At 62.7% G+C, this 25,165-nt stretch overlaps 1 protein-coding gene across 3 annotated transcripts in view; it reads left to right on the top strand.

Moving 5' to 3' along the window:
• CELSR1 (cadherin EGF LAG seven-pass G-type receptor 1) overlaps positions 1-25,165 on the top strand; it is a 99,487-nt gene that overhangs the window by 20,801 nt on the left and 53,521 nt on the right. For all 3 annotated transcript variants that reach the window (XM_053662029.1, XM_053662030.1, XM_053662031.1), the window contains exon 2: positions 13,048-13,686. In XM_053662029.1, coding sequence (XP_053518004.1) covers positions 13,048-13,686 — 639 coding nt within the window. The remainder of the gene's footprint in view (positions 1-13,047; positions 13,687-25,165) is intronic.

Genomic DNA, 25,165 nt, shown 5'->3' on the forward strand with positions numbered 1-25,165 from the left:
GTTGTTGTGAAGCCCCCCAAAGGTCACGCAGCGCAGGTGTGGGCCCGCTGACCTCTGTTCTCCTGTGACAGCTTACCGGCATCGTCCACGCCCCCTTTGGAAGCCAGGGTCCCACCCGTCTTTTTGCCGGCGGCCTTTGTGCTGGGCTCCCATTCAGCCGGCGGGGTCTGAAAAACCACAGGGCCGCCCCCTGTCATTGTCCCCGAGGTTACTCCTCGGCCGCCTGCCCGCTGGCCCGTGTGGGGCTCCCCATCTCCGTGGTTACCAGCACCGCTGAACATGCGATCCCAGAGCCTTGGGGGAGGGGCCGCACAGCTTTATATAAAAGGCGTCTCCAGCAGGCAGGTGAAACCCGGCACCACCAGGAGCTTTCCTTGTGTCCCTCTGTCCCTCAGGGGCTGCGAGCCCCGAGCCCCGCTGTCTTGTTGGAGCGGGGCTGGGGGGTCACAGCGGGAGAGACCGGCCCCGAGGGATGGCGGGCACTCCCAGGGTCCTGGTGTGGTCTGGAGGCAGGCAGGGCTCTGGCTATGGGGAGGGGGCTCTGAGGGGTGAACGCAGAGGATGCTGGGAGCTGTGGGGAAGGGTGGATGGGCGAGGGGCACAGGGGAAAACGGACTCGATGCCGTTCTCAGGTTCCTGCAGAGCACGCCCCATTCTGGGGTGTTGACGGACCTCTGGGTGTGTCCCTTCGAACTCTTACAGCAGCGCAGTGGCCGTCCTGGGGACAGGAGTGGGCAAATGTGCCGGGGCTTCTTGGAATTGGGTGCGCGGATTGGATTTAGCGCGCCGGCAGAGGTGGGGCGTCTGAGTTTTGTTGACTTGCCAAATCGCCTTCTAGAGACGCCTCGCTAGTGGGCGTTCTTGCCGCCAGCTCAGAGGTCTGCCCACGTGCCTGCCCCGGGCTCCATGCTACGGCCGTCTAACGTGCCGGCCCCTCTGATGGGCACCGGCCAGTCCGCCGTTCAACTTCGCCCGGCGCCTCCTCCGGGAGCTTCTCTCCAAGGCCGCGCTGGCCGTTGGCACTTCCTGGGCGGCCCGCCGGTCCCTCGTCTTTCCCTCTCGGCAGTTTCCAGTTTGGGGCTTAGCATTCCTGACCCAGCACAGAAAAGCGTCCCGTGTCGTAATTAAATTTTTTTACAGTCTTAGGGTGTGTGGCTCTGTAAGTTGCCGAGTTCATCTTGGGGAGATGGTGTGAGGGAAAGGCTTAGTGTTCCCAGCTGTCTCGACACCTTTCGTGTGCAGAATCCGCCGCCCCTCTCCTCGAAACGTCACCCTGGTCACAACCTGCACAGGGACAGTCCCGTCCCCCACGCCGTGGTCGGGTTAGAGCGCGTCACGAGTGTCAGAGGCGCTTGCCTCCTGCCATCATTCCCGCGTGGCTTTGCCAGGCTCTGCCTGCCCACGTTCTCTTCTGTGTGAGCTGAACCAGTCAGCACTGAAGACCCACTGAGTTCTGTGCAATCCCCTTGGCATTTCGCAGAGAATCAATCGCATTGTGTTCACGGGCCCCTTTGTGTGGTGGGTTGAACGGTGCCCCCGGAAAGGTGAGCCTGCCCGGATCCTGTGGTTGCGACCTTCTGCACAGCCGCAGGGTCTCAGGGTCGCAGATGCAGTCCGGCTCCACATTTCCTGTGAGAGTATCTCAAGGCAGGCAGCCCTCACTCCACGGCAGATGCTGAGGGGAGAAGATGCAGGGCAAGGGCCACGCGGAGACACAGCAGGGACCGTGGGGATGTGGCCTGGCGCCAGGGGTTGCCCGGGATTGCCTTTCCCTCCAGACACTGGCTGGGGAGAGCCGAGAACACGAGTCAGCCTCCGGCCTCCGCCCTGTGAGGCCTCCACCCTGTGAGCCGTGCCTCCTGTGGCCACCACCCACGTGGCGGTGGTTTGTTACAGTGGCGGCAGGAAAGGAAAGCGCCTCGAGACAAAGTAGCATCTTCGTAATATTGTCTTTCTACTTAGAAATATGGTCTGTTGTTTCTTTTCTTAGCTCCGTGTGTTGTGTGTTGCAGTAAATTAGTCCTGGCCTCCATGTCGCAGGCTCATTTCTAGGGATCGCTCGGGTTTTGGCTGCTGTTGCGAAAAACACTCGCTTTCCATTGCGCACCCCCGGCCGGCTCCTGCTGGGTGCTGGAGAGCCGGGAGCTTCGCCCAGCGCTGTTGCAGCAGCCACCTCCTCCAGCTCTCTCGTGAATTAAAATAATTTCTCAGTCGACGCGTCCGGGAGAGTGTCTCATCGGCTCCCAATAACACACGTTCTCTTCTTCTCTTTCAGCTGTTTTCTCTCTTTTCCCCACAGTCTTACTCTGTGGTCCGCTGGTCTGTGCTGTCTCGGGCCCCGCACAGCCCTGTTTATTTGCTCACCAGCAGGATTTGGACCTGCTGGGCCTGCCCTGGACCCCAGGCTGTGGGGGACACTCGTTGTAGGTAGTGAATTAGCTCGCTTTTGGCAGCTTGTGAAAACTTAAATTGTTCATTCACCCCATCGGCATTAATTTAGTTTTTACTCTTTGCCAAACTTTGCTGTAGATGGTGGTGTACAATGTTGTATTAGAAATCTTAGCCAATGCAGTAAGACAAGAAAAATAGGTGTCCTCATAATGAGGTAGATATATATATATACACACACACACACACACGCCAGTGTTACAGATGCAATGGTTACCTACAAGAAAAATCCGAAAGAACATTCAAATAAGCGATTAAAATAATTAATGAGGCCCTGGCTGGTGTAGCTCAGTGGATTGAGCACGGTCTGTGAACTAAGGGGTCGCTGGTTCGATTCCTAGTCGGGGCACATGCCTGGGTTGCGGGCCGGGTCCCCAGTGGGGCCATGTGAAAGGCAACCACACATTGATGTTTCTCTCCCTCTCTTTCTCTCTCCATTCCTTCTCTCTAAAAGTAAATAAGTAAATTTAAAAAAATAATAATAATTAGTGAGTTCAGCAGCAAGATTGTTGGACACTTGGGTGATTAAGAAATCAACTGTGTTTCTGTACATCGGCAGTGAGCGGAGCAGCGGGATGTAATGTCTTCGATAGCAGAGAAAGATCAAATAACCAGAAAGAAGTGCAGTAAAAATAGGCCCCAAACCACAAACCGTGACTGTGAGAAGTTCAGCAGGACTTAAGTAACTGGGGATTAACTGTTCTGGGGACAGGCAGACTCGGTACCGTGAAGATGTCACTTCCCCCCAGACCGCTGTCAGGGTTCTGTGTCAGACTACCCAAAACGCGCAGGGTTTTTAGGGGAGATGGAGAAAACATTGACAAGCTGATTCTAACATCCGTATGTAAAAACATATGACTTCACATGCATGAATACACACTAATGTACATGTAGTTTCTTTGTATAAACAAAATTGTATGCAAATTTTATACGTACATGAAATTGGCCAAGAAGAGCCCAGGTGGTCTCAAGGCGGGGGACCGGGTCTGCCGGAGGCTGAGGCTGTTGGAGAGTCACTGTGAGGAGCAGGGTCTGCCGGCAGGCAGGGACCCTCGGGGGACCCTCGGACCTTCGGGCAGACCACTGGGGTCAACTGGGAGCCCAGAAAACCGACGCCCCAGGTCAGAAAGTGCGGCTGATTGAGTAATGAGGAATAAAGAATTCACGGAGCTGAATGACACTCCTGGAGGATGATTCTGGGCCGTTTTTTTCCCCTTATATGCTTTATTCTGAATGTGGTCTCCTGACTTTCTGATCCGCTGGGTCTGATCTATCCTTGAACCCAGCAGGTCCTGCCCCTGATGGCGAGGGGCCGATGCGGTGGTTCCTCAAGGTTCTTCCAAGCACCTGGGCGCCCCAAGGTCACATCACCTTGGGGCCCAGTCTGTAGCTCTGCCTGGAACGGGCGGGTGTGGGGCCCCAAGGCTTTGTAGAGGGACAAGCCCCTCCCTCCGCGCTCCCTGGGGGCAATCGAGATTCCTGCAGGGTTGGGAGGGGAGGGTTACCTCGGGGGCAGGTGGTGCTCTGGTTGGCTGGAAAGGATTTGGTTTTTAGTCTGTTTTCTTAGGTTCTTTTTTCCCAAGAAATGTTCCATGTTTTCCGTGTTTATTATGTCTACCTTTTAATCTCTCGTCCTGATACCGGGAGTTATGTCTAGTCTGGAAGGAACTGCATCTTGGCAGGAACAACAGCAGGTCCTGGCTCCGGAAAGCAGGCCTCTGTTCCGTGGACCAGAGTCGTAAAGAGGCCGTTTTGCTCCTTGGAGTTAGGGCAGGAGGACTCCTGCTGGGGCCTGATGCGGGGCTGTTTCTGAGTGGAAACTCCCTCTGCTCCCCGAGGCTTCTTTGTATCAATAATGCAGACGAGTGTAACCAAGACCACTGGCGGCCAACGTGTTGTCAAGGTGAATTTTGCAATGAGAAGTGGACCTTCCGCTTTGCGACAGGACTGGCCCGCGGGCACGGCCGTCTGTCTGTCTGCAGCCCCCGGCTCATTCCCAGCCTCATTCCCGCATCTGCCTGCAGCCTGGGCAGTGTCCCGGGGGCGGACGTCGGGCTTTGGCCACCGTGGATCCTGGCGGTCCGCCACCCCCTTCGAGTCTGCCTCCAGGCTGCCCAGCCTGGTGCCGGGACACCAGGCCCCGTGTGCATTTTAGCTCAGCCTCACGTGCCCGCGTAAGAACAAATGGACCTCATCTTTCTCCTCTTTGCTAGTTTGCAAGAGAAACTTAAAAGAAAAAACCTCCGTTTTTTCAAATTACAGTGGTTCTCAGATGGGGGTGATTTTGTGCCCCAAGCCCTCAAGACATTTGGTGATGCCTGGAGACATTTTTGCTGTCCCAGTGGGGACGGGAGAGTGTTACTGGCATCTAGAGACCCGCAGGGACGCTGCTCAGCGTCCTTCACGCAGGGGACCCCCCTCGCAACAGAGAGCGCCCGGGTGCGAGCGTCTGCGGGGCCCGGGAGGAGCAGCCCGGCCTCGGAGGCTGTGCGCGGCCTGGGTTTCCACTCTGTGCTGCGGGCGGGTCCCACTCTGGGTGTGGGGGGACGCAGCAGGGGCCCAGCGCTCCCCCTCGGACCTGGGTTTGCATTTTGGCACGTCAGTAACCAGCCCAGCGACCATGAGCCAGTCAGTTAACCTCCTGCTCCCCGGGGCCTGGCATATGAAACGGGGCAAATGCAGCTGCCTCACTAGGGCCCTGGGAGGAGGAGGGTGGGCACAGGCTGGGCGGAGGCCCAGCAGTGGGCGGGGCCGTGAGGATGGGGTGCCGCCGGGAACCCGGCTGTGCCTGAGGACAGGCGTCTGCAGGAGTTTGGGGTAGATTTTTCTGTTGTTTGAAGAGTGAACCCCACTGCCCGCCCCCCACGTCTACAGGCTACAGCAGGTGTTCCAGAAGCAGCCGAGGGAGAGGCCCCGCACCCCATGTCACCGGTGGTCATAGCCCCAGAGGGCACGGGTGAGGGGTGTCTTTGCCTGGACGCTCACTGTGACATGACACGATTAGACCAAAAACTGGAACCTTTGAGTGGGGGCTGCAGGTTGGGTTGCAGGAGCCCAGCTGGGCCACAGCCTCTCTGGGGAGCTTGGAAAATCTCTCCTCGGGTCCTGTCCTGTCGGACGTGAAGGAGAGCCCAGGGTCTGTGCTTCTGAGGGCCCCCGTTGGCCAGCGGGAATGGGGACCGTGCCTGCGCTCCAGGGACTCTGTGAGTGTCCTCAGAGCCTTCGTCTCCCCGTGGCTTTGCCTCTGCCCGGGCTCCTCCTGGGTGGCACTGAGCCCCTGGTGCCAGGCAGGCCTGTCTTCAAGCGTCCGCCCTTCTCAGGGGCCGGCCGTGGGTCAGGGACCCAGGTGGTTAGAGCCACACTCCCCTTTGACAGGCCCATCGGGCCCGCACACGTGCACACACATGTGCACACACGTGTACGCGCACAATTCTCTGGGGCCTCCGTGGGTGCCCCACAGGCCACGTTTCCCCGTGCTGCACACAGTGGCTCAGCCGCCGATCTCCCAGGAACACCTGGGACACACGCGTCCCTGCTGGCCGCTGTGCCCTTGAGTTTGGGAGGGGATTGCCGGCCTGCAGTGTATCTCTGCTTCGTGTCCGGGGGAAGGCCCCACAGCGGCCATTGTCACAGGTGAGGCGAGGGACAGGTGGACACCGGCCCGGGACACTGGCCCGGGGCACATGCTGACCACAAACCCTGGCTTGGCTGCGCTTCGCACCCCAAGTGGCCGGTGGTCCTCCTGCAGCCGAAGCTCAGGACGGCCACCTGCCACTGCCCCCAGGCGCCCCTCCCCCACCTGCCACTGCCCCAGGCGCCCCTCCCCCACCTGCCACTCTCACCCTGGACGTCCCCCAGGACACTTTCACACAGCGCTTGTCTGAGGCCCATCTGTCGCCCGGCCTGGCTGTGGCCGCCCGGAGGGCAGGGCTGGGGGCTCCCTCTCCGCTGCCAGACCTGGTCCTGGCACACATTCGACGAATGTGCACATTCGCCGAATTATCGAGGGAGGACAATTCTAATTAGCTTCTCTGTGTTTGGGCTGCAGATTTGGGTCTTTAAAGGAATCGCTGCCGTAATCATCTCTCATTATCGTGGACTGTAAACGAGTCCCCAGTGGTGTCCCGGCAAACTTACACGTCCTTCTCCGGACCCCAGGGCACGGCGGAGGGGCTCCAATGGGCTACTTTTAGGTTGTCTCTTAATCACTCAGTAACAGGGTATCTGATACTAGTCCGATCTCTTCCGTCCGTGGGGACCCGGGCACACGGCACCGGGAGAGAACTTGGAGCAGGGACTCTCCTTCGGAAGCTGGGCAGTGTGTGCAAGTGTGCACGAGTGGGACTGTGTGAGTGTGTATGTGAGTGTGCACGAGTGCAAGTATGTGTGTGTGCACAAGTGTGTCAGTGTGCACGTGTGGGTGTGTCTGTGAGTGTGAGGGGGCATTAAATGGAGGGTGGGTGGGGCCGGGGGGCCGGGCCACGTGCACAGTAGGTGCTCAGTGGAGACCCCTCCTGGGAGCCAGGTGGCCTGTGGCGGGGGAACAGAGAGGGGACCCAGCTGCCACAGGGAACAGCGGCCGACAGGTAGGGGTGCAGCGGGTATCGGGCCAGGACGCATTGCAGCGAACATTCCGTGTGGACTGTGCGCTCATGGGACTTTGTGAAGGACCTGAAACATGAAGGTGTGTGAAGATCGGGAATAGACTGGGCAGGCGAAGGGGTCATTGTCTTATGATAACGTCCCACAGCGGTTCCCCGAAGCAGAACCCGGTCCTGTGTCCCTGTCTGCCCGAGGGCATCCAGACCACTCCAGGTCTGGTCCATTCTGCGGACACAATGGTACCGCCCACCCCCGTGAACCCGGGGTGCAGACGTAGCTGGGCACAGACCGGGAGCGGTGCCCACTGCCAGTCTGGGAGACGCAGCCTCAGCCCCTCGGCAGTTTGGAGCACCAGACCCGTGTTACGACAGGGAAGGTGTCAGCCAGCCAGGCGTTATCGTCAGCTTCGCCAGGCTGTCCCCTCCCGTCCAGCTCCCCGACAGTGAGCCAGACGGACGCTGCCCCACGGGCCTCGTGCCGTCCGAGTGCCGTTCTGAGCCTCCTCGCATCTCCTCACCCGCAGACCTCAGAATGGGCCTGCTGCTTGTTAATGACAGGCAGTGGGGGGGCGGGGGGGTGCTAACAAAGGCAGAGGAAGGCGGCCAGTGCAGGACAAATGTGTGGGGGGGGCGCAGGCTGCTCTCCCGCGAGAACCAGGTCCAGGTGGGGAAGAGTTTTCGGCTGCCACTGGAGACTCTGGGCTGAGCTCCCCATCTGGGGGTGCAGGGGGCACAGAGGCCTGAAAGGAGACTCAGTCGCAGGAAGGCTTGTGTGTCGGTGGTGGAACAACGGCGAGAAGAGCGGGCGCCCCAGCTCGAGTTCCCCTGGCTGAGGTTTTCTCCGGCTGCGTCCACGGAGGCCTCTGGTTAATCATCTCAAGCCTATTCTCACCGTCCAACCTCATGCTGACTCAGCCTCTTGAAATTCAGGATTGGAATTTTCTTAGCAAATATTTAACCAGGAAAAAAAAGAACACCCCCCTTTTCTGTTCTCAGACGTTACGATGTAAGCTACAAATTAACAGCCGTCTGGGCCAATATTTGAGCTTTTCTCTAAAAGAGAATGACTCGCTGGCTCTTCACTCACCTGGAGGGAGGGGGTCCCTGAAAGTGGCGAAGAAGATCCGTGGGTGGCTGTCCCCACAGAGAGCGGGGGTCCAGGCCCGGTGCCGCCCCTCGCCTGGCAGCGTGTGGGTGACATCCCTGAGGGCCCACTCCAGTGTCTCCGATGGCCATAGGGACACTGCCGGCCGTACCTCCTGCCTGACCAGAGTGGGCACGGCGGGGCAGTCCTGCCTCAGGCCGTCCTGGGCGGCCCCACCTCCTGTCCGACCGGAGGTGTCAGGGGTTCAGCAAAGCCCCTCAGTGGCATTCGCGTCTCAGAAGCAGTGACAGTGAGTGGGGAGACATTTCCGGGTCAGGAGGTGGCCCCTCCAGTCCCCATCCCATGCTGAGCCCCCTGTCCCTTGCAGGAGGCCAAGGCTGCTGAAACTGCTGCTGGGGGCTGAGCCGGGCTGGGGGCGTGGGGCTGTCCCCTGCAAGGGGCGAGCAGCCAGGCAGGAGGGCCATGGGGACGCCAGGCCCCTTGTCCCCGCCCGCCGGCAGCCCTGTCTCTGTCACCCCCAAGTGTTTGGGCTGAAGTGCCTCAGGCCCTGCCCTGCAGCCGGGTCAGGTGGGGAGCGGGCAGTGGAGCGGGACCTCTGCCTGCGTCCCGCCCGAGGGCCCTGTGCTCCCTTGAGTTTACTTTCCTGGAGGCAAAGGAAACAGTGTCTGAGGCTGCTGCTCCAGGCACCTTTGTTGTTACCCATTTGCTCTTAATAGGTACAAATTATTGGTATCGAGGTCCTGGCGGCTCCTTCTCCTCATTAAGCCTCTGCAGTTAATAATCACTTTCCCTCTCAAAAGTGCCTGTGGACAGCAGAGCGGGGTGGGGGTGGGGGGTGGCCCAGCCTCCCTGTGCCATTTCAGGAGGATCGGGACGCGGGTCCCTGTGACTCCAGGGCTGCGTGTCCTGGGCACCCCTGGGCCCCAAGTCCCTCATCACGGGGCCGCAGAAGCTGCTCTGCCCATCACAGGGCCACAGGAGAAGCAGGAGAGAGACTCATGTGACTGTGACGTCGTCACACACCTCGAGGGGTCTGGGACCCTGTCGTCTCGGGTTAGCTGATGGGGAAACCGAGGCACAGCGCGGTCCGGGGCCTTGTCTCCGGTGGTCCCCAGACGCAGCCAGCATTCGGAGGCACAGCTGACAAGCCTGGGTGGTTGAGGGTCAGACAAGGGTCTGGGGGGTCACGTCAGAGAAATGGAAGCTTCCAGTAGCAGACGAAGCACTGTCCACCCATGCGGGCGACATGGGCAGCGCTCCAGGTCAGAAGCGAGGCGGAGAGGCGGCACACGCGTGCACTCACCCACCTGTCACCCCTCTCCGGGAGACGGGCAAGGCCACCACCGCTGGACTGTCCGGGAGGCGGGAGCGCTGCTCGCCGGTGCTGGTGGAGGTGGAGGCCTGGCCGAGCGCCCTCGGGCTCAGCGGCCGACAGGCGGCGGGGTCAGTGTGTGTGAGAGATGACGCCCTGCCCGCACTCCCCAGGGCTGTGTCCAGGGCTGGAGAGCACGGGGGTGTCCTCGGCAGGTGGCCGGGCCACATGGTCCTGCTGGAAGGTGCCCTTTGGCTGAGGAGAAGGCCAGGCGCCCAGTTGCTCACCGGTTCTTTTAAATCTGTTTTGGCGATTGATCTTGGCCTCTGGGATCTTGGCCCGGGTCCCAGGATGGGGCAGCAGGGCGGAGGGGTGGTGGGGAGGCCGCCAGGAGGCTCGGAGGCCATGGCCGGCCTCCTGGTGGCAGAGCCTGGGTCAGCCTGGCCGCCGCCACCCTCACCAGCAGGGCGGGGAGTGAGGTCAGGCTTCCGGGTTCCTGCAGATTCTTCTGTTGGTACTTGAAATGCACGGAAACCAGGACGGCAGAAGAGTCTGGCGACTCTCGGCGTGGCCCCCCCCGAAGCTGGAGGTGGCGTGTTTTTGCCGTGGCAGGTGACCCTCCCATGTTCAAGGGTCTGTCTGCGGTGTGGACAGCTGCCTGGGCAGGAGCCCGGCACTTCACGGGAGCCGGTGGGGTCCCTCGTGGCCAAGGGGGGAGGTGAGGACTTGGGCTCCAGACCAGGAGAAACCAGGGCCTGGGCTGCCAGGGGAGGTCAGAGGGCCCTCCCTCCCCGTCTTGGCAAACACGGGGACAGGGAAGTGCCAGGCAGAGCCGCGCCGCCTCTGCAGCCACACCTGGACGATGCCTGCCAGGTGGGGGCCGCCGGGTCAACAAAGCATCGAGGGCCAGTGCGAGTCCATCTGGGGTTTGTGCTACATCTGCCGAGCAGCCTCTTCACCAGCCTGTGTGCCCGCCTGGCCTGACACCAGCATCTGTCCCCTCCGTCCCCTGAACGCTCGTGGGACGTGAGGAGCCTGTGTCCCGAGGCGCAGGTTCCAGGCTCAGATTTTCTGCCCACGAAGAAGAGAAACCAGATGCTGGGCTGAGTAGGGTCTCGGCGATGCGAGCCCGATAGGAACGTCGGTGCAGGGCCCCCTGGGCGGGGCTGGGCCACGGCACAAGGCGCTTGCCCTGTGTCCGCCCGCCAAAGCCGGGAGGCCGGCGGCACCGGAGCCGCCCCACCCCAGGCCCGCCAGTCCGGCTCCCGTCCCCCTGGCGCCTCCGTGCGGCGGTATTGGGGGTGGGCCCGAGCAGGTGCAGCCGAGGAAAGCTCCGAGAGGGCTCGCCGGGGTTCGGGCCGGCCCTCACCCCACACCTGGGGGACACACCAGGAGACCACAGGCGAGGGGCAGAGGTGGGAGGGACGCGTCTGCTCGCCAAGGAACGCCAGGACTGCCGGCCACCACAAGAGAGCCACGGAACGGAGCCACAGAACGGAGCCTCCAGGAAGAACCGCTCTGCGTCCCCCGGGCTGGGGCGCCTGGCCCCCAGACCCACGGGAGAGTCTGGGCAGCCCCGGACAGCCACGGCCTCCGTGGACCGCTGGTGCCAGGCCTCGCTGGAGGGCCATTTCTCCCTTTGGGAGGGGCCCCACCCGTCCTCGGAGACCCACCCTCCCCCTCCTCCCGCGTCAGCGCCGCGTCTTGCACATGCAGCCCAGGGCCTCTGCCCCCGGGGGTGGGCCCTCCGGAGGGGTCGTGACCACGGACAGCCGTTACCCCCGAAGGCTGCACCTCCTTGGGTGCCTGGTCTGGGGTCTGCAGGAGGCACCTGCCCACGAGGGTCCCACGGGTGCACACTCTGCCATCTGTTCTGTCTCTTTCACACCGTGACTCATGGACAGCTCCCTGGGTCAGAAATCCAGCCTGGGCAACAATCACAAAGCAGATTCGCTGTGTCCAGGCACAAAGTGTCTGGGACGGTTCGTCATCTTGGAAGGAACTGGGGGGGGGGGGGTCGGACAGAGATGAACAAGTAAGAATAAAACCAGCTGCAACGGACGAGGAGGCCAGCGCTCCCGGCAGAGGACAAGGTGCTGGAAGGCCCTGGGGCAGAGGGAGGGAGCCTGGTGACATGGAGGTGTCACTACGACGAGGAGAGGGAGGGTGACATGGGGTCAGCGGCGCCGGTCTTATTCTAGGTGTTGTTGGGGCCACGAGGAGGCCGCTGGGACTGCGGAGGGAGGCAGAGGCAGTCGAAGGTCCGTCCCCCCGCCGCCCCCCCCACCGGGGAGGAGGAGGAAGGGCCCGTGGACCCCTCGGGCTTTGCCATTTTCTCTCGCCTGTGTTTACTTCTCTCACTCCTTGTCCACAGTCACCATGGGTCCCTGGCATGTGAGCGGCAGACGGGGTCTGGGCTGCAGACAGAGCAGCCTCTGCTGGACGGGCCCCTGGGTCTGAGACCAGCCTTGGGGTCCCCTCCCCTTGCCCAGGTCACGCATGTGGTCAGATCCACGAGGCCTGGCTGTGGCAGTGACGGGGCGCCCTGCGGGGAGCGGGGGCTCATGTTCTCAGGCACAAGGGGGCCGGTGTCTCAGCTTTTCTCACCCGTCCCGTGGGTGATGCCGGTTTTCTCGGAATCTGTCACTGCGACCGTCCCCCGCCCCCCGAGCGCCCAGTGTCTTGGGATTTGTGGGGTGCGGTTCCATTCCTCCATTGTTTGCTTTGTGCTTCACGAGGGTGGAGGGCTGTACAGAAATGGGGGACACAGGCAGGGAGCCACGCTGGGGGGAGGGGAAGGGTGCGGGTCTGGCTGCAGGGACACTGATCTGAGCAGAGTCACAAGGATGTGGCTTTGCAGGTTTTCTCGAGTCCCTCGGTGCGTTAGAAGTGGGCCTGGGAGGTGGGTGAAGGTCCTCTGTGTAGGGGGGCGCCGTGCTGGTCAGGTGCTGGGAAGGCTGACGGCTGCCCCCTCGCCGTCCTGGGGAGCCCCTGGGGCCAGCCTTGGACAACCCCTTGGTTCTGGGCTCAGAGCCGATGGTGCTCAGCCCTGGAACCAAAACATCCTGTCCTTTTCTGTCTCAGAAATCCACGTCTCACGACTCGTTTGCTTGCTTTGGCTGAGATGTGTCCATCTCCCACCCCGTGTTGCCAAGCGTGTCCTGGGTGCTGGGCACACAGAGATGAGGCGGGAGGAGGGACCTTCGCTGCAGCCCGCCCAGGCGCGCCTGGGTGGGACGGTCCTCAACACTGGGGGGGTCCGAGCTGGGCCAGTGTGACGGGCAGGACAAGGGGTGGGGTCTCCTGGTGGCTGGAACAGCTGCAGAGGCACAAAACTGGGGCTCAGGGTCCCCACGTGCCTGGAGCGGAGTGAGTGGGGGGTCTCAGGGTGACCAGGGGCTGGATCAGGGTGGCCGTGGGATGTCTCACTGAGCGGTTTCTGAGCAGGAGGGATGTGGGGGGGGCTGGGCTTTCGGAAGCCGGTGTGGAGGGAGGGAGAGGAACACGGGGGTGGCTCGCAGGTGGGACTGGGCCTCCCATGGGCAGGCACCGTGTGACCCGCCCCCGCTTGTGTCTCGCAGATGGCGTCCACAGCGTCACGGCACTCTGCACCCTGAGGGTCACCATCATCACGGACGACATGCTGACCAACAGCATCACCGTCCGCCTGGAGAACATGTCGCAGGAGAAGTTCCTGTCCCCGCTGCTGTCCCTGTTCGTGGAGGGGGTGGCCGCGGTGCTGTCCACCCCCAAGGACGCCGTCTTCGTGTTCAACATCCAGAACGACACGGACGTCAGCGCCAACATCCTGAACGTGACCTTCTCCGCGCTGCTCCCCGGCGGCGTGCGCGGCCGGTTCTTCCCCTCGGAGGACCTGCAGGAGCAGATCTACCTGAACCGCACGCTGCTGACCGCCGTGTCCGCCCAGCGCGTGCTGCCCTTCGACGACAACATCTGTCTGCGCGAGCCCTGCGAGAACTACATGAAGTGCGTGTCGGTGCTCAAGTTCGACAGCTCGGCGCCCTTCATCAGCTCCACCACCGTGCTCTTCCGGCCCATCCACCCCATCACCGGCCTGCGCTGCCGCTGCCCGCCCGGCTTCACCGGCGACTACTGTGAGACGGAGATCGACCTGTGCTACTCCGGCCCCTGCGGCGCCAACGGCCGCTGCCGCCGCCGCGAGGGCGGCTACAGCTGCGAGTGTGCGGAGGGCTTCACAGGTAGGTGCCGCCCGCGAGGGCCCCGCGGGCGCGGCTGGTCGGGGGAGGGGGGGGCTGCGGGCCCCTCTGCCCCGCCCGAGGCCCCAGACTCACACATCTCAGGGTTCTCGGGGACGGGGTTTCCTTTGTCCACTGCCCTGCTGGGGACACAGGCCCCGGGCCGGGGTGTCCGCCTGTTCCCTTTTCCCGACAACGGCTCTGAGGTCCCCCAGACCCAAGTGGCATCTGTCACTTGTGAGAACAGACTTCTCCTGGGGAAGGTCTGCGTGCCTGGCTATGCTCCTCGGAGGTGGCTTCCGCGGAAGGCACTTCTTCCCGGAGGATTCGGGCCTCTGGTCTCGGCCGGCAGCACAGCCGAAGTCGGGGATGGAAGTCAGAGCCGGTGATCACTGGGGCCTGGAACGAGGTCCCAGCTTTCACACCCGGCTGTCACCGCAGAGATGACTCACCTTCTCTGCCGGGAACCGCTCCTGCAGTCACCGGGACCCAGAGCAAACAGGGCGGCGTCCTAGGCGGCCCAGGCTGATTTTAAAAACGCAAGCCCGCCCAAAGCAGCACACAGCCTCGAGTTCCTGCCTTGTCTTCGCCGCCCCCACGCACGGGGAGCGGGGGGCACGGGGGCACTTGCAGAAGGAGCTTGCGGTGGCCCCACTACACGCTGGCTGGCTTTTCAGGGAGCCGTCTGGGGATCAGCGGGGCTGGATTCACACGGTGGGGTGGCTTTGAGCTTCTTCCTGCGACTGTCTGCTGTGTCCCTGCTTTAGGTGAATGGCTGGGAAGCCGTCGTCCGCCCGTGCGGCCTGAGTTTACCGAGCTCAGACGGGTTTACGGCATTAGCAGGCAGTTCTGAAGCCGGAAGAGCCAGGGAGCCGGGCTGGGCCCTGGAGGAAGCAGGCGGCAGCTGTGCCCTGAGCTCCCGTCAGACAGGAGGGGCGGCCGCCCGAGGGATCGGGTCTGGCAGCCTGGGAAGGGGGTGTGCACCCCAGCTTGCCAAATCGTCCGGTTTTCATCTGGGGGGAACAGCCCAGGGGCGGTGAAGGCGCGCGATTACCTGGCCCACGTCCTCCCCGGCCCTGCCGTCAGCGGCCAGCTGTCCTTCTGTCCCCCCAGCTGTCCTTCTGTCCTTCCAGTCGGGTCCGCAGGTCTCTCCCCACTGTCTCACTCAGTGAGTGTTGTTAACCCGAATTCCTGGCTGCACTGGGGCTCGGTGGTGAGCGGGGAACACGAGGGAGACCCCTGGCCCCTTCCTCCCTTCTTGAGTTTGTCGGGGGCTGGGGAGGGGGCTCTGGTTCTGCCCAGGAGACCTGGACGCCCCCCCAAGTGTTAGTGGCACCATGCTGTGAGGAGGTCACCACTGGGAAGGTTGCTGTCCCTCCCCACTTCACGGTGTGGAGCCGGCCTCTCCGCCGCTGTGGAAGTGGTGTGTCCTGGGACCCCCGGGACGGGCCCACCTCACTCCAGGGAGCCGTCACCGTCCTACCACACGGGGATTGATCGGGTACCTGCTGTGTGTCCCCCCAGCTCGCACTGGCCCGATCGGTGGGCCGCCCACGCCGAGCCGTGAGGTTGGCCCTTTCCCTGGACGAGACGTGTCCATGGGGCCCTGGTGGGGGAGACCCTCCAGCAGCCCCTGCTCTGGTGGGGGGCCTAGGCTGGGGTCTAACAGGGTCGAGGGTCCCAGCACCACCTGGTGGACCGCAGCAGCGGGCCTGGGTCTGGGCAGGGTAAACCGAGGCTGCTAGGGACCCACAGATGCCCAGGTCCTCTGCAAAGAGGGGTTGATCTGTGAGCTCCCCAAGTTCTCAAATCTCGTTTTCATCTCGGGAGTCGTAAATAATGACCAGGAGACGGCCTGGCCTGTCATTGCCAGAAGTCCCGCTGGCCTGGTAGGGAGGCTGGGGGGCGAATCGGAGCGTCTCGGGCGCTGAGACGAGGGTGTGTGTTTCCCTCGGAGATGGGCTGATTCGGGCCGATTTCCGCTCCTTGGCTCCTTCCTCTCTTCCTTCCTCTCTTCCTTTGAAGCCCTTGCTCTCCTGCGTGGAGGTAATTGAGCCCATTTCTTCCTGGTGAAAGCGGCGCTGTCGTCGTGAGGGTCTAATTACGTGCTCCGGGTAAGCCGAGCCGGGGCCTGGCGTTCCGGCAGCTTCCTGTGCTGCCAACGCCAGCTTGGTGGGCGGAGGGAGGGTCCGTGGGCTCAGAGATGCCCCTGTCGGCGCTCCCGTGGGTCCTGAGTCCGCCTTGGCCTGGGGGAGGTTCCGAGGTCCCGGGAGAGCTGTCCCCGCTCGCTGCCTCCCTCAGAACCCCCCACAGAGCCACCCCTGCTCCCGGAAGTTTCTGGAAGGGGTCCCGCTTCCTCGGGTGCCATCGTCCCTGTCCCTCCGGGCTTCCTGGGGGTCGTGTTTATGTGTTGGTGGCTCCCCTCTCTCCCTGAGGGTCATTTGCTGACCTCCCTGTCCCTCAGGCCGGGGGGTCAGGGGTTAACGGGCTCGTTCCTCACGCTGACCCGAGCACTTTGCTGCTCTTGTCATCGCGCTGGAGAGGACAGGACACCCTTTGTTCCTTTGCCCCTTTCTGTGCGGACCCCAGGATGACCGTGGCAGTTCGGTTCTAGCCGGGGCGGGCCCCGTGCTCACTGCACGGCGGTGTGTGACTCCGCCGAGTGCCCGGGCAGGCCCTGCCCCTCTGTCTCAGGGCGCCGTCCCTCCCACTGTGGAGACACAGGCCCGATCTCATCTCGGGCCAGGCTGGGTCTGCCCACAGGGCACAGTCCCGAGGAGGCGTGTTGGAGGGGAGGCCTGGCGTGGCTCCCACCGTGCAGCAGCCCCCGGTGCCTCCTGGGCGTTTATTCTTGAGCCTCTATAGCCCCCCGGGCAGCCTGCGGCTCCCAGAGGGGTTTTGGGGACCCCCGCAAACCGTGCTGCCTCTGGGAGGCATCCCGGGGCTTCCAAGCCCCCTGTCCCAGGGGACAGACACCGTGTCACGACGGCAGCGGTTCAGCTGGGGTGTGACCAGGCTGGGGGGCCCGCAGGTCTGTAGCCACTCAGGAGAGTGTCAGCGAGGCCGGCTTAGAGCTTCGTACCAGCTCCCCCAGGAGGGGACGCCCAGCTGTCCTGTGTGAGGGATTCCCTGGGACCCTGGCTGTCCCCCACGGTAACGTATTTCCACTGTCATGGTACCTACGACGAACTCCCAGAGTGATCCCGGGCTGAACCCCGTGCGTCCATGTTCAAAGTGTCACGTGGGCTCCGAGCTGTGCCCTCCCCTGTGGAGGGACGGCCCCAGGACTCGGGGACTCGAGGCTGCAGAGGTGCAGGGTTAAAGCCCTGCTCCCAAGCATCCGTCCTCACGTCGAGTCTGGTGCTTAAACCAGGGAGCTCTTCCGGTTCAGAATGGAAAGCGAGACCTAGTCTGGAACTAAGTGCTCAGATAAAGCAGGCGGAGTCCTGCCTCTGCGGTTCGGTTGGCTCCTGGGCCACTTTCTTTCCCTGGAAGGTCGCTGACAGAGGCGGTGGTGTGGATGCACTCAGCCAGCACCTCCTAGGAGCTCTCTGCGCAGTTCCCACCCATCCCCCACCCCCAGATCCGGGGCTCTGGCTGCATCAGCCCCTCCCCCCGCTGGGCAGAGTGCACAGGACAGCCAACTGCCGTGGGGACAAGGTGGAACCCCAGAGCGACCTGCGTTTCTCCCCGGGGCTGCATGAGCGTCCCAGGCTGCTGTATTGGAGGCCACAGACCTGGGGGCTGAAAACTGCGGAGACCGACTCTCTCCGGGTTCAGGAGGCGAAGGCCGAAATGAGGGTGCGGGCTCACTCACGCTCCCCCGGATGCTCCAGGGGGCGGTCCTGCCTGCCCCTTCCTAGCTTCCGTGGCCCCGGGCAACCCTCAAGTTCCCTGGCGTCTGCGGCAGGCCAGTCTCGGCCCCTGTCCTCTCACGGTCTCCTCCCTGTCTGTGTCCCCTCAGAGTCCTTCCCTCCTTTTCCTGCAAGGACACCGGTCACTGCACCAGGCCCTGCTCACCCAGTGTCATCTCATTCTCGCCTGGTCCCATCAGCAAGAGCCTGCTTCCAAATACGGTGGCCGTCACTGGCTCCCGGGCTCAGGCCTGGGGCGTGCGATTTGGGGGACCCAGTTTCACCAGCTCAAGGCTCTGCTGGACAGCGGCCACTTCTTGTCACCTGGCTTGTCCAGCATTTGTTCACCGGGGCCAGAGGACACACTGGGTGGGGACAGGCTCCGTGGCTCGTTTGCCTGTTGGAGATTTGAACTCGAGAGCAGGGAAGCGAGCTCCATGTCCCACTCGGGTCGTTCTGGGCATGAGGGATGAGTCAACCAGAAACAAAAGCCGGCACCACAAGTCTGACCTTGGCTGGAGAAGCGGCTGAAGACACACCTCGCACAGTCCGGACCCCTCCTGAGGCCCCCCTGTGCCATCGGAGTTGGGCAGAGGCTCCTGGGCTGGTTCTGCGTGGGTCCCCTCCGCAGGCTCTGAGCGCCCAGCGTGGCGGCAGCCGGCTCATCCTCCGTGGCCACAGGTCCTATTCCGGACCCTCGTCCCCCTCCCTCTCCTGGGGACCTTGCCGTTGCCTCAGGCCCCCAGCACCTCCAAGTCGCCTCCCACATCAGAGTCCCGGTCTGAACCAGCCCCTGCGAAGCCCCTAGTGCCCTGAGGTCACCTGTCCTCAGGCTGCCGGGAAGGAGGGTGTGGACATCGTGGGGGCCTGCCGACCAGGCCCCTGGCTCCCACTGGGCCTGGCCCCTCAGCGCTCAGCACGTATTTGCGGCAGGAATGAGTGACCCAGGCCTTGGACATGGGCACCAATGGGGGGGTTGGCTGCACCCACTGTTTCTCTGGAGGCACGGGAGTGGCTGGGGGCCGGGCCCGGGCACCCACACCTGGGTCCTCTGAGTCATGTGGACGAGTGGCTGTCTCCCTCTGGCTCTCCTGGGCGGGGGTCTGCAGGCTGGCGGTGGGGGGCAGACTTAGGAGACGGAGCTGCCGTTACAGCTGGAGGGGGGGCCAGTGGCGAGCAGGGCCACTGGGCTGCCCTGTGACTCCAGGTGATGAGGCAGGAATGCACGTTCTCGGTCTGGCCGTGGACCTGGCCCCAGTGGCTGCCCCCTCTCCGGGCAGGAAGGGGGGTCTGCACCGCGGGGGCTGAGCCGCTGTCTTGTTCCGTGATGGGGGTGTTGGTTAGCATTCCAGCTGCGCCGGGGCACGTCGCTGTTTGAGAGTTGGCTCCAGTCCCCACCTAACCGATAGCGCAGGGAGGGGGCGCCCCTCCCAGCCTCGAGGCACAGCTGCTGGGGCCCCATGCCACCAAGGTTGTCTTTGCCTGCCCGGCGGGATTGAGCCCAGAACCCTGCTGCCCCCCCCCACTCTGTCCTCCCGGGTTGGAAGTCTTTCAGGGCCATGGTGTAGCTGACTTGGGGGCTGGTCATTTTCTGTGCCCCCACCTCACCGTGAGCGAGAGGAGTGGAGGGCGGGCCGAGCCCCCTGGGCTGAAAGGACAGGTCCCCAGCGTGGGCGGGGCTGGGACTGGCTGGCCAGGACCCTCTGCAGTGAGTGCCGGGAGGTGAAACCGCCCACAGCTCGTCCAGGGGAGAGGGTCCGGCCCCCAGACCTGCAGGGCCTCCTTCAGGATCCGCCAAACTGCAGGTTCAGGGGAGTCTTTTTTTCTGCTGGAATGCACTTTTAATTTATGTTTTTAAAATGGGTGTGTTCGGGGTTCTGGGAATTTGGTCCAAGGACAATACCAAAGTCACAGTAAGAAGGCCCCACCCAGGACCAGCCTGCGGGGGCCCCAGCTTCCGCCTTCCCTCCCTGCAGGTGCGACACGGTGCTGGAGGTGGGGGCTTGGTGGCCTGGGAGGGGAGGGCCCGGCAGGTGTCTGGGCTCCCCCAGGTGGTGAGAAAGTCAAACAAAGTTGAGAGGAGAGGTGTGTCAGGCAGCTGGGGCAGGGGAGAGAGAAGGGGGGTGGCCCCAGCCTCAGGAGCCCCGGGGGCCAAGGGCTCACCGTGGGGCTTTGCGGAATTCGCTCACTGCTGCCGGACACCAGCCTTCCCCACGTGCAGGGCAAGAAACAGCACTCCTGCCGTCTGGGAGGGAGTACAGCCAGGGAAACTGAGGCCCTGGTCAGGATCTTGCTTGAAAATCTCCGTCCCAGGCAGTGGCATGGTGGGGGGAGGGGCAGGGGCTGCAGGGGTGCTGAGGCCCGCGGGGGCCGGAGGACCAGTGGGCGCATTTTCAGTGTTGAGTCATTGGGGACGCAGCCACCCCCTCTCAGGCACCCTCAGGTGCCTGTCCTTTGCCTGGGACCTTGTGCCGCCCCTGCTGGAGCAGGTCTAGACAGTGGCCACAGCGTGTCTCTGTGAGGGTGAACACCTGGACAACGGGCTCAACTTCCGAGTAGGGACGGGCTTCCACAGGGTGGGGTGGTCTTCAGGCTGCCGCGTCAGGGGGTGTGCTGGGCCCTCCGCGCCCCACGTGCATCCCGATCTGGGCGCACACTTCCCACGCTTCCCACGGCCTTCGGAAATTCGGGCTTTTCTAGTCCCAGTCCCTTAGCTGTTTCTTAGGACTGGAGGCAATTTGTCTCCTTGCTGAAAAACACCAGTCGTCAAACCTGAACTGCCCTTCCCCTCCCCCGCCCTCCCAGCTCCCCACCACCCGGGGGCTCGGCCCGGCTGTGTGCCCCTGTCTGCCTGGCCCCCATCTCTGTCCTCCCCGCCCCGCCTTCCACACACATCCCCGTGCAGCCCGGCTGCGAGGCTCCCACCCGGGCGCTGTTTTTCCATCCCGATTCCTTCGCCTGTAAAGAATTTCCTTTTGTTGTGAGTTCTATTCTCTGGGCTCCGCCCATGTCCCGGTTTCTGAGGTGGGGGCGTGTTGCTGGGCCTGTGCTCCGTTCGTGACCCTGAGCTGGTGGCTGTGCCTGTGAGCTGTGGGCTCGAGTCCTGTGGAGCGGGGGGCTTCTCTGGAGGCCTGGACGCCTCAAACCAAGGGTCTGTGTGTCTGACACTGGCTGGGGGCCCCTGGGCAGTCGGACAGTGTCGCCTCGCCCCCAAGCCTGGTGTGGGACAGGCGTCCAGTGACAGGGACTCGGGTGAGGCTTCGGGGTTTGGCTGCTGGAAGCTTCTGTGTTGTAGTGATGCGTTTTTTTCATGGAGGGGTCACGTTTTCTGTTCGGGGCTCTGCCGGAGCTGCCCTGTCTGTCATCCCAGGGGCCGGGGGGGCTGCATGCATTATTCAGGGGGGTATCGGTTTGCCCAGGTGAACCCGATCCGGGCGTGGGGGTGGGGCCCTCGGTAATAGCGGGCGTAGAGGGAGGGTGGGATTTTCCTCCAAGTTTCGAATGACTCGGGAGCATGCGTGCACCCCAAGCAGAACACTGGGACGAAAGGAGGAGGCCGAGTTTATTGAGAGTGAGAGTTCCTGGAAAGAGAAAGTTAAATCTCGATAGTAGTGCACCTCCCAGAACGGAGATTTCATTCAAGCCCTGTCTCTCGTGAGGGCGGTGTAATGAACACTGTAGATACGGGACTCACTCAGCTCGATCCCAATCACTCACCTCAGATCAGAGGAATTTCAGAATTAGGAACCATTGTGTTCTGTCTCCTCCCGACTCCTCGCTCAGCGACATCATGGGGGCAGTTTGACGTGGGCTGTGATGGGGGTGGGGGACGTGCCCCATGGAAATGACCAAGAGCTACAAACCAGGGCGCCCCCGCCGGGCTGGCTGGTGGGATTTGCTAACACACCACTGCATGAAATATATACATTTAAGGGAGCACAGAAGCGGGTTAACACACAGTTTAAACAAAGCCAGGGTGGGCGCTGTGGACTGGGCAGGAGACCCCTGGTCAGGCGCCCGCGTGCACCTGGGCCCTGACTGAAGGCTCCAGAACCGGATGTGAGACCCTGACCCAGCCGGCCCAGTTCACCCGAAACCCAAACGCCGAGAGTTCTCACTGCCTTTTATTAAAAGGGCGTGTTTGACTGTAGAATTCTTCGTCTATTACATCAACATATTTCCAACCCTATATGAATCAAATGCATGAATTATGTCGGTTTTACAGCTTTTCACAGCTTTCATTGTTGGCTTGGCGTTGGGAATCCCGGCATGTTATGACTTCACTTCACAGGCGCCCGGCCCCTCGGGTCCTGCCGGTCATTGGCGGCCCCTCTGCGTGCTGGGCCGTCACGCATGCCCTCCACGCCGGAGGTGATGGTTAGGTGCTCACCGTGTGCCCAGTCGTCTCAGATCTGGTCCCCAGACAGACCTGGCCCCGGCCCCGGAGCCTGCTGAGTAGGGGTGGCCGCACCCCACATGTGTCCCCAGAGCTGTGACCAGTCCTCTGTAGAGGGGAGACCCTGGGCCCATTGGGAGTCTGTCCTGGGCCCCTGGGCTGCTCTGGCCGGTGGGCAGAACCTCCAGAAACAGCCAGGCACAGGGAAGCCATCCACGGAGGCCAGGAGACATGACCGGAGGAGGGTGCCCACTGGGTCCTGGTGGTCAGTAGTGGTGAGCCCCTGCATCGGCCCGATGGACCGCCACCCTGCAGACTCCATGTCCAGCGTGTGGGGTCGGTGAGTGTAGGCTGTCTGGGCAGGTGGCCGAGGGCCAGCAGGCCCCAGGCAGAGGGACATCACGGAGTGGAGGGGTGACCCTTGGCTTGGGCCAGCTGGGCCGACCTTCCCAAGAGCCCCGCCCTGTGTTACTGGTGAGCCAGCCAGTGTGTAAGGCGCTGGGCAGCTGGCGGGGGGCAGAGGCCCGAGAGGAGGTTGCTGTGGTCATGTGGGGGGTGGAAGTGCAGACCCGGGTGCAGGCCCCCTCGGTTTGCCTCGCTGAACAGGCAGTGACCCCCCCTCCAGGTGGGAGACCCCGAGGGGAACAGAGGGGAAGATCGGGTTTGAGGCCGGGCTGCAGGGGAGACGTGGGCGGCCGTGGCCGTGGGACGCTGCCTGGCCCGGGCCTGGCCCCGGGGCTCCACCCCGTACCCGCCCAGAGAGAGGGGTAAAGGGCTGGGTGAGAGCCTGTCCCCAGGGCACAGAGCCCAGAGCCTGGCGAATGGCTTGGGACCTGGGGACATAGCCCCTGCATGGTCACACGCCGCTGCGCCGCGGGTCCCAGTGTGTGCGGCCACCAGCATTTTCCATGACCGTAATTTTAGGGCAGACACAAAGGGCACTGTGGTGTGCGAGAGCCCCCCCCCCCCACATCAGTGTCTGGAGCCTCGAGACGTGACTTCACTTGGGAACAGGGTCTTCCCAGGTGTAGTCGGTTAGTTGTTGAGATGGAATCAGTGCTCAGGGTCCTTACAGAGAGAGGAGAAGGACGTTCGGGATGAAGGGCGGACGCATGTGACAATGGAGGCAGAGACCAGATGGTGGGTCCACGAGCGGGGGGCACCCCCAGGGCCGGAAGAGGCGGGAAGCACCGGCCCCCAGAGCGTCGGGGAGCCTGGCCCATCTGCTCCCGGATGCGGGGCGTCTGGCTCCAGACCGAGTGAGAACGAACGTGTGCCGTGTGAGTCCCTGGTTTGTGGGACTTCTGTGCAGCAGCCCTAGGGGACAGTACAACTGTCCCACCTGAAACGAAACAAAAGTAACTTCAGAGTCGAAGCAAAATAAGCACCCGCTTCATGGAGACTGAGGTGGTGTTTGCAGCTCATCAGAAGCAGCAGGTCCTCAGGTGGCCGGAGGAGGGTCCGCTCACTTCCTCAGCCCCCTGCAGGGGGCATGCCGGATGCCTGAAGTCAGCCAGAGGCAGGGCCCCCACCCCCGGCGTGCCCCATTCCCAACGAGGTCGCCCTGCGCCCCTGGAAGCTGCATTTGGAAGCAGGAACTCCAGTGGTGAAGTCAAATTCAGATTCTTCCGGACAGTGAAGATCTTGCTCCCTGGCTGTGCAGGGGACCTGCCTTCCTCTGGGCCGAGGTGACAAGTGGCCTCCTACAGGATGCGGCGGAGGCCGGGTGGGGCCAGCCAGCCTCCGGAGCACAGGGGGGCGGTGGGGTGAGTCCAGGCTTCCCGGTCCATGGCAAAGGCAGAGCTGGGCACGGCGGTAGCCAGCCCGGGGGCGTTGCTCTCACCTGGGTGCACGACGGACCCACTGGACCGGAGCCCGGGTGGTACGTTCTGGAACGCCACAGGGCGGGGTGCCTGGGAAGGGCTCGGCTGGCCTCCCTTTGTTTGTCGTCACGGTTTGGGGAGCACGCCCCACCCTGTCCTTTCACGGTGGCTTTACTTTGCCAGCGTACACTGTACTTGGCCACCGAGACGCCTAGCAAACACTCCCGAATGTCACCGGTATTGTGAAAGCAGAGATTAGAGAACTTGAAGCCTGTGAGGGCATCTAAAGTTGACGCACAGAATTGCAGAAGGCTGCAGAAGGGGCCAGGAGTGCTGGTTCCTTTGTGTGTGTTTGTGGGGGTGAGCGTGTGGGTGCACACGTGTGTGTGTGTGTGACTGAGTGTGGCTGAGGGGTGAGTACTCATGTCGGACACATGATAGAAACATGAGCGCAACAATCACCGGGCGTTCCAAGGAAAGGAAATGGATGTTGCGCATAAAATGCAAAACGGTGCTGAACCTCATCAAAGCTACATGCAAATAAAACACCTTTGAGATTCGGTCCTCCTTAATGCGGAACCCTTCTCGGACTGGCCGTACCAGGAGGGCGTGTAAGTTGGGCAAGACCAACACGGAGACCTCGGTAGCTTTCCATTCTGCGCTTCGTGACTTTTCCAAAGACAGGTGCTGGAACGCTATTTGAAGTAGAACAGAACCGTAGCCCATCAACTACAGAACAGGGAACACGGCGGTTGCGGCTCTGACGGATGCTCTTCACGGAACACGACTCGGCCCCTAAAGAGGAATGAGATCTGTGCTCCGACGGGAGGACCCAGGACCCAGCGCTGGGCAGACGCCGGGATGGTTCCCTGTGGGGGCGAGGGAGTACTTTTATTTTAAAATGCATTCATTTAAACATCAGTCATTGGCAAGGAGTGTCCATGGGAGAATTTCTGGGTGAATTTCTGGTTGTTGGAGCTGCTGACGGCCAGCAGGTCTGTGAGGGGCATGCGGCGTCCACCCTGTGTGGGTGGGGGCCGTCCTCAACGCCCAGGACCACAGGGGCCCCCCAGCCAGCCTGCTGTCGCCTGGCCTGGTGGCCGGCTCAGCACCCACGGGTGAGCCCAGGGGCCCTCCCCACTGACAGTCTGAGTGTCCTGGGTCCGACAGGCCTGGGGGAGCAGGGGGTCAGCCTGAGCTGCCTGGTCATCCTGTGCGGAAGCTTCTGGAGCCCTCCTGTCACCAAGGGGTCAGGCTGCAGGGAGGACACGGGCACAGTGGAGCCTCCTCCCGGTGAGCTCACAGGCTGGTGGGACAGACGCGTGTGATCGAACAGACTGGAGTTCAGCTGGGGGGCAGGGCTGTGCTCGGGAGGCGGCCAGGAGGAGGCCCGGGCGCCGTGTGATGCC

This window comes from Artibeus jamaicensis, unplaced genomic scaffold (genome assembly GCF_021234435.1).
Source record: "Artibeus jamaicensis isolate MK-2021 breed Jamaican fruit bat unplaced genomic scaffold, CSHL_Jam_final contig_233, whole genome shotgun sequence".
Taxonomy (NCBI): domain Eukaryota; kingdom Metazoa; phylum Chordata; class Mammalia; order Chiroptera; family Phyllostomidae; genus Artibeus; species Artibeus jamaicensis.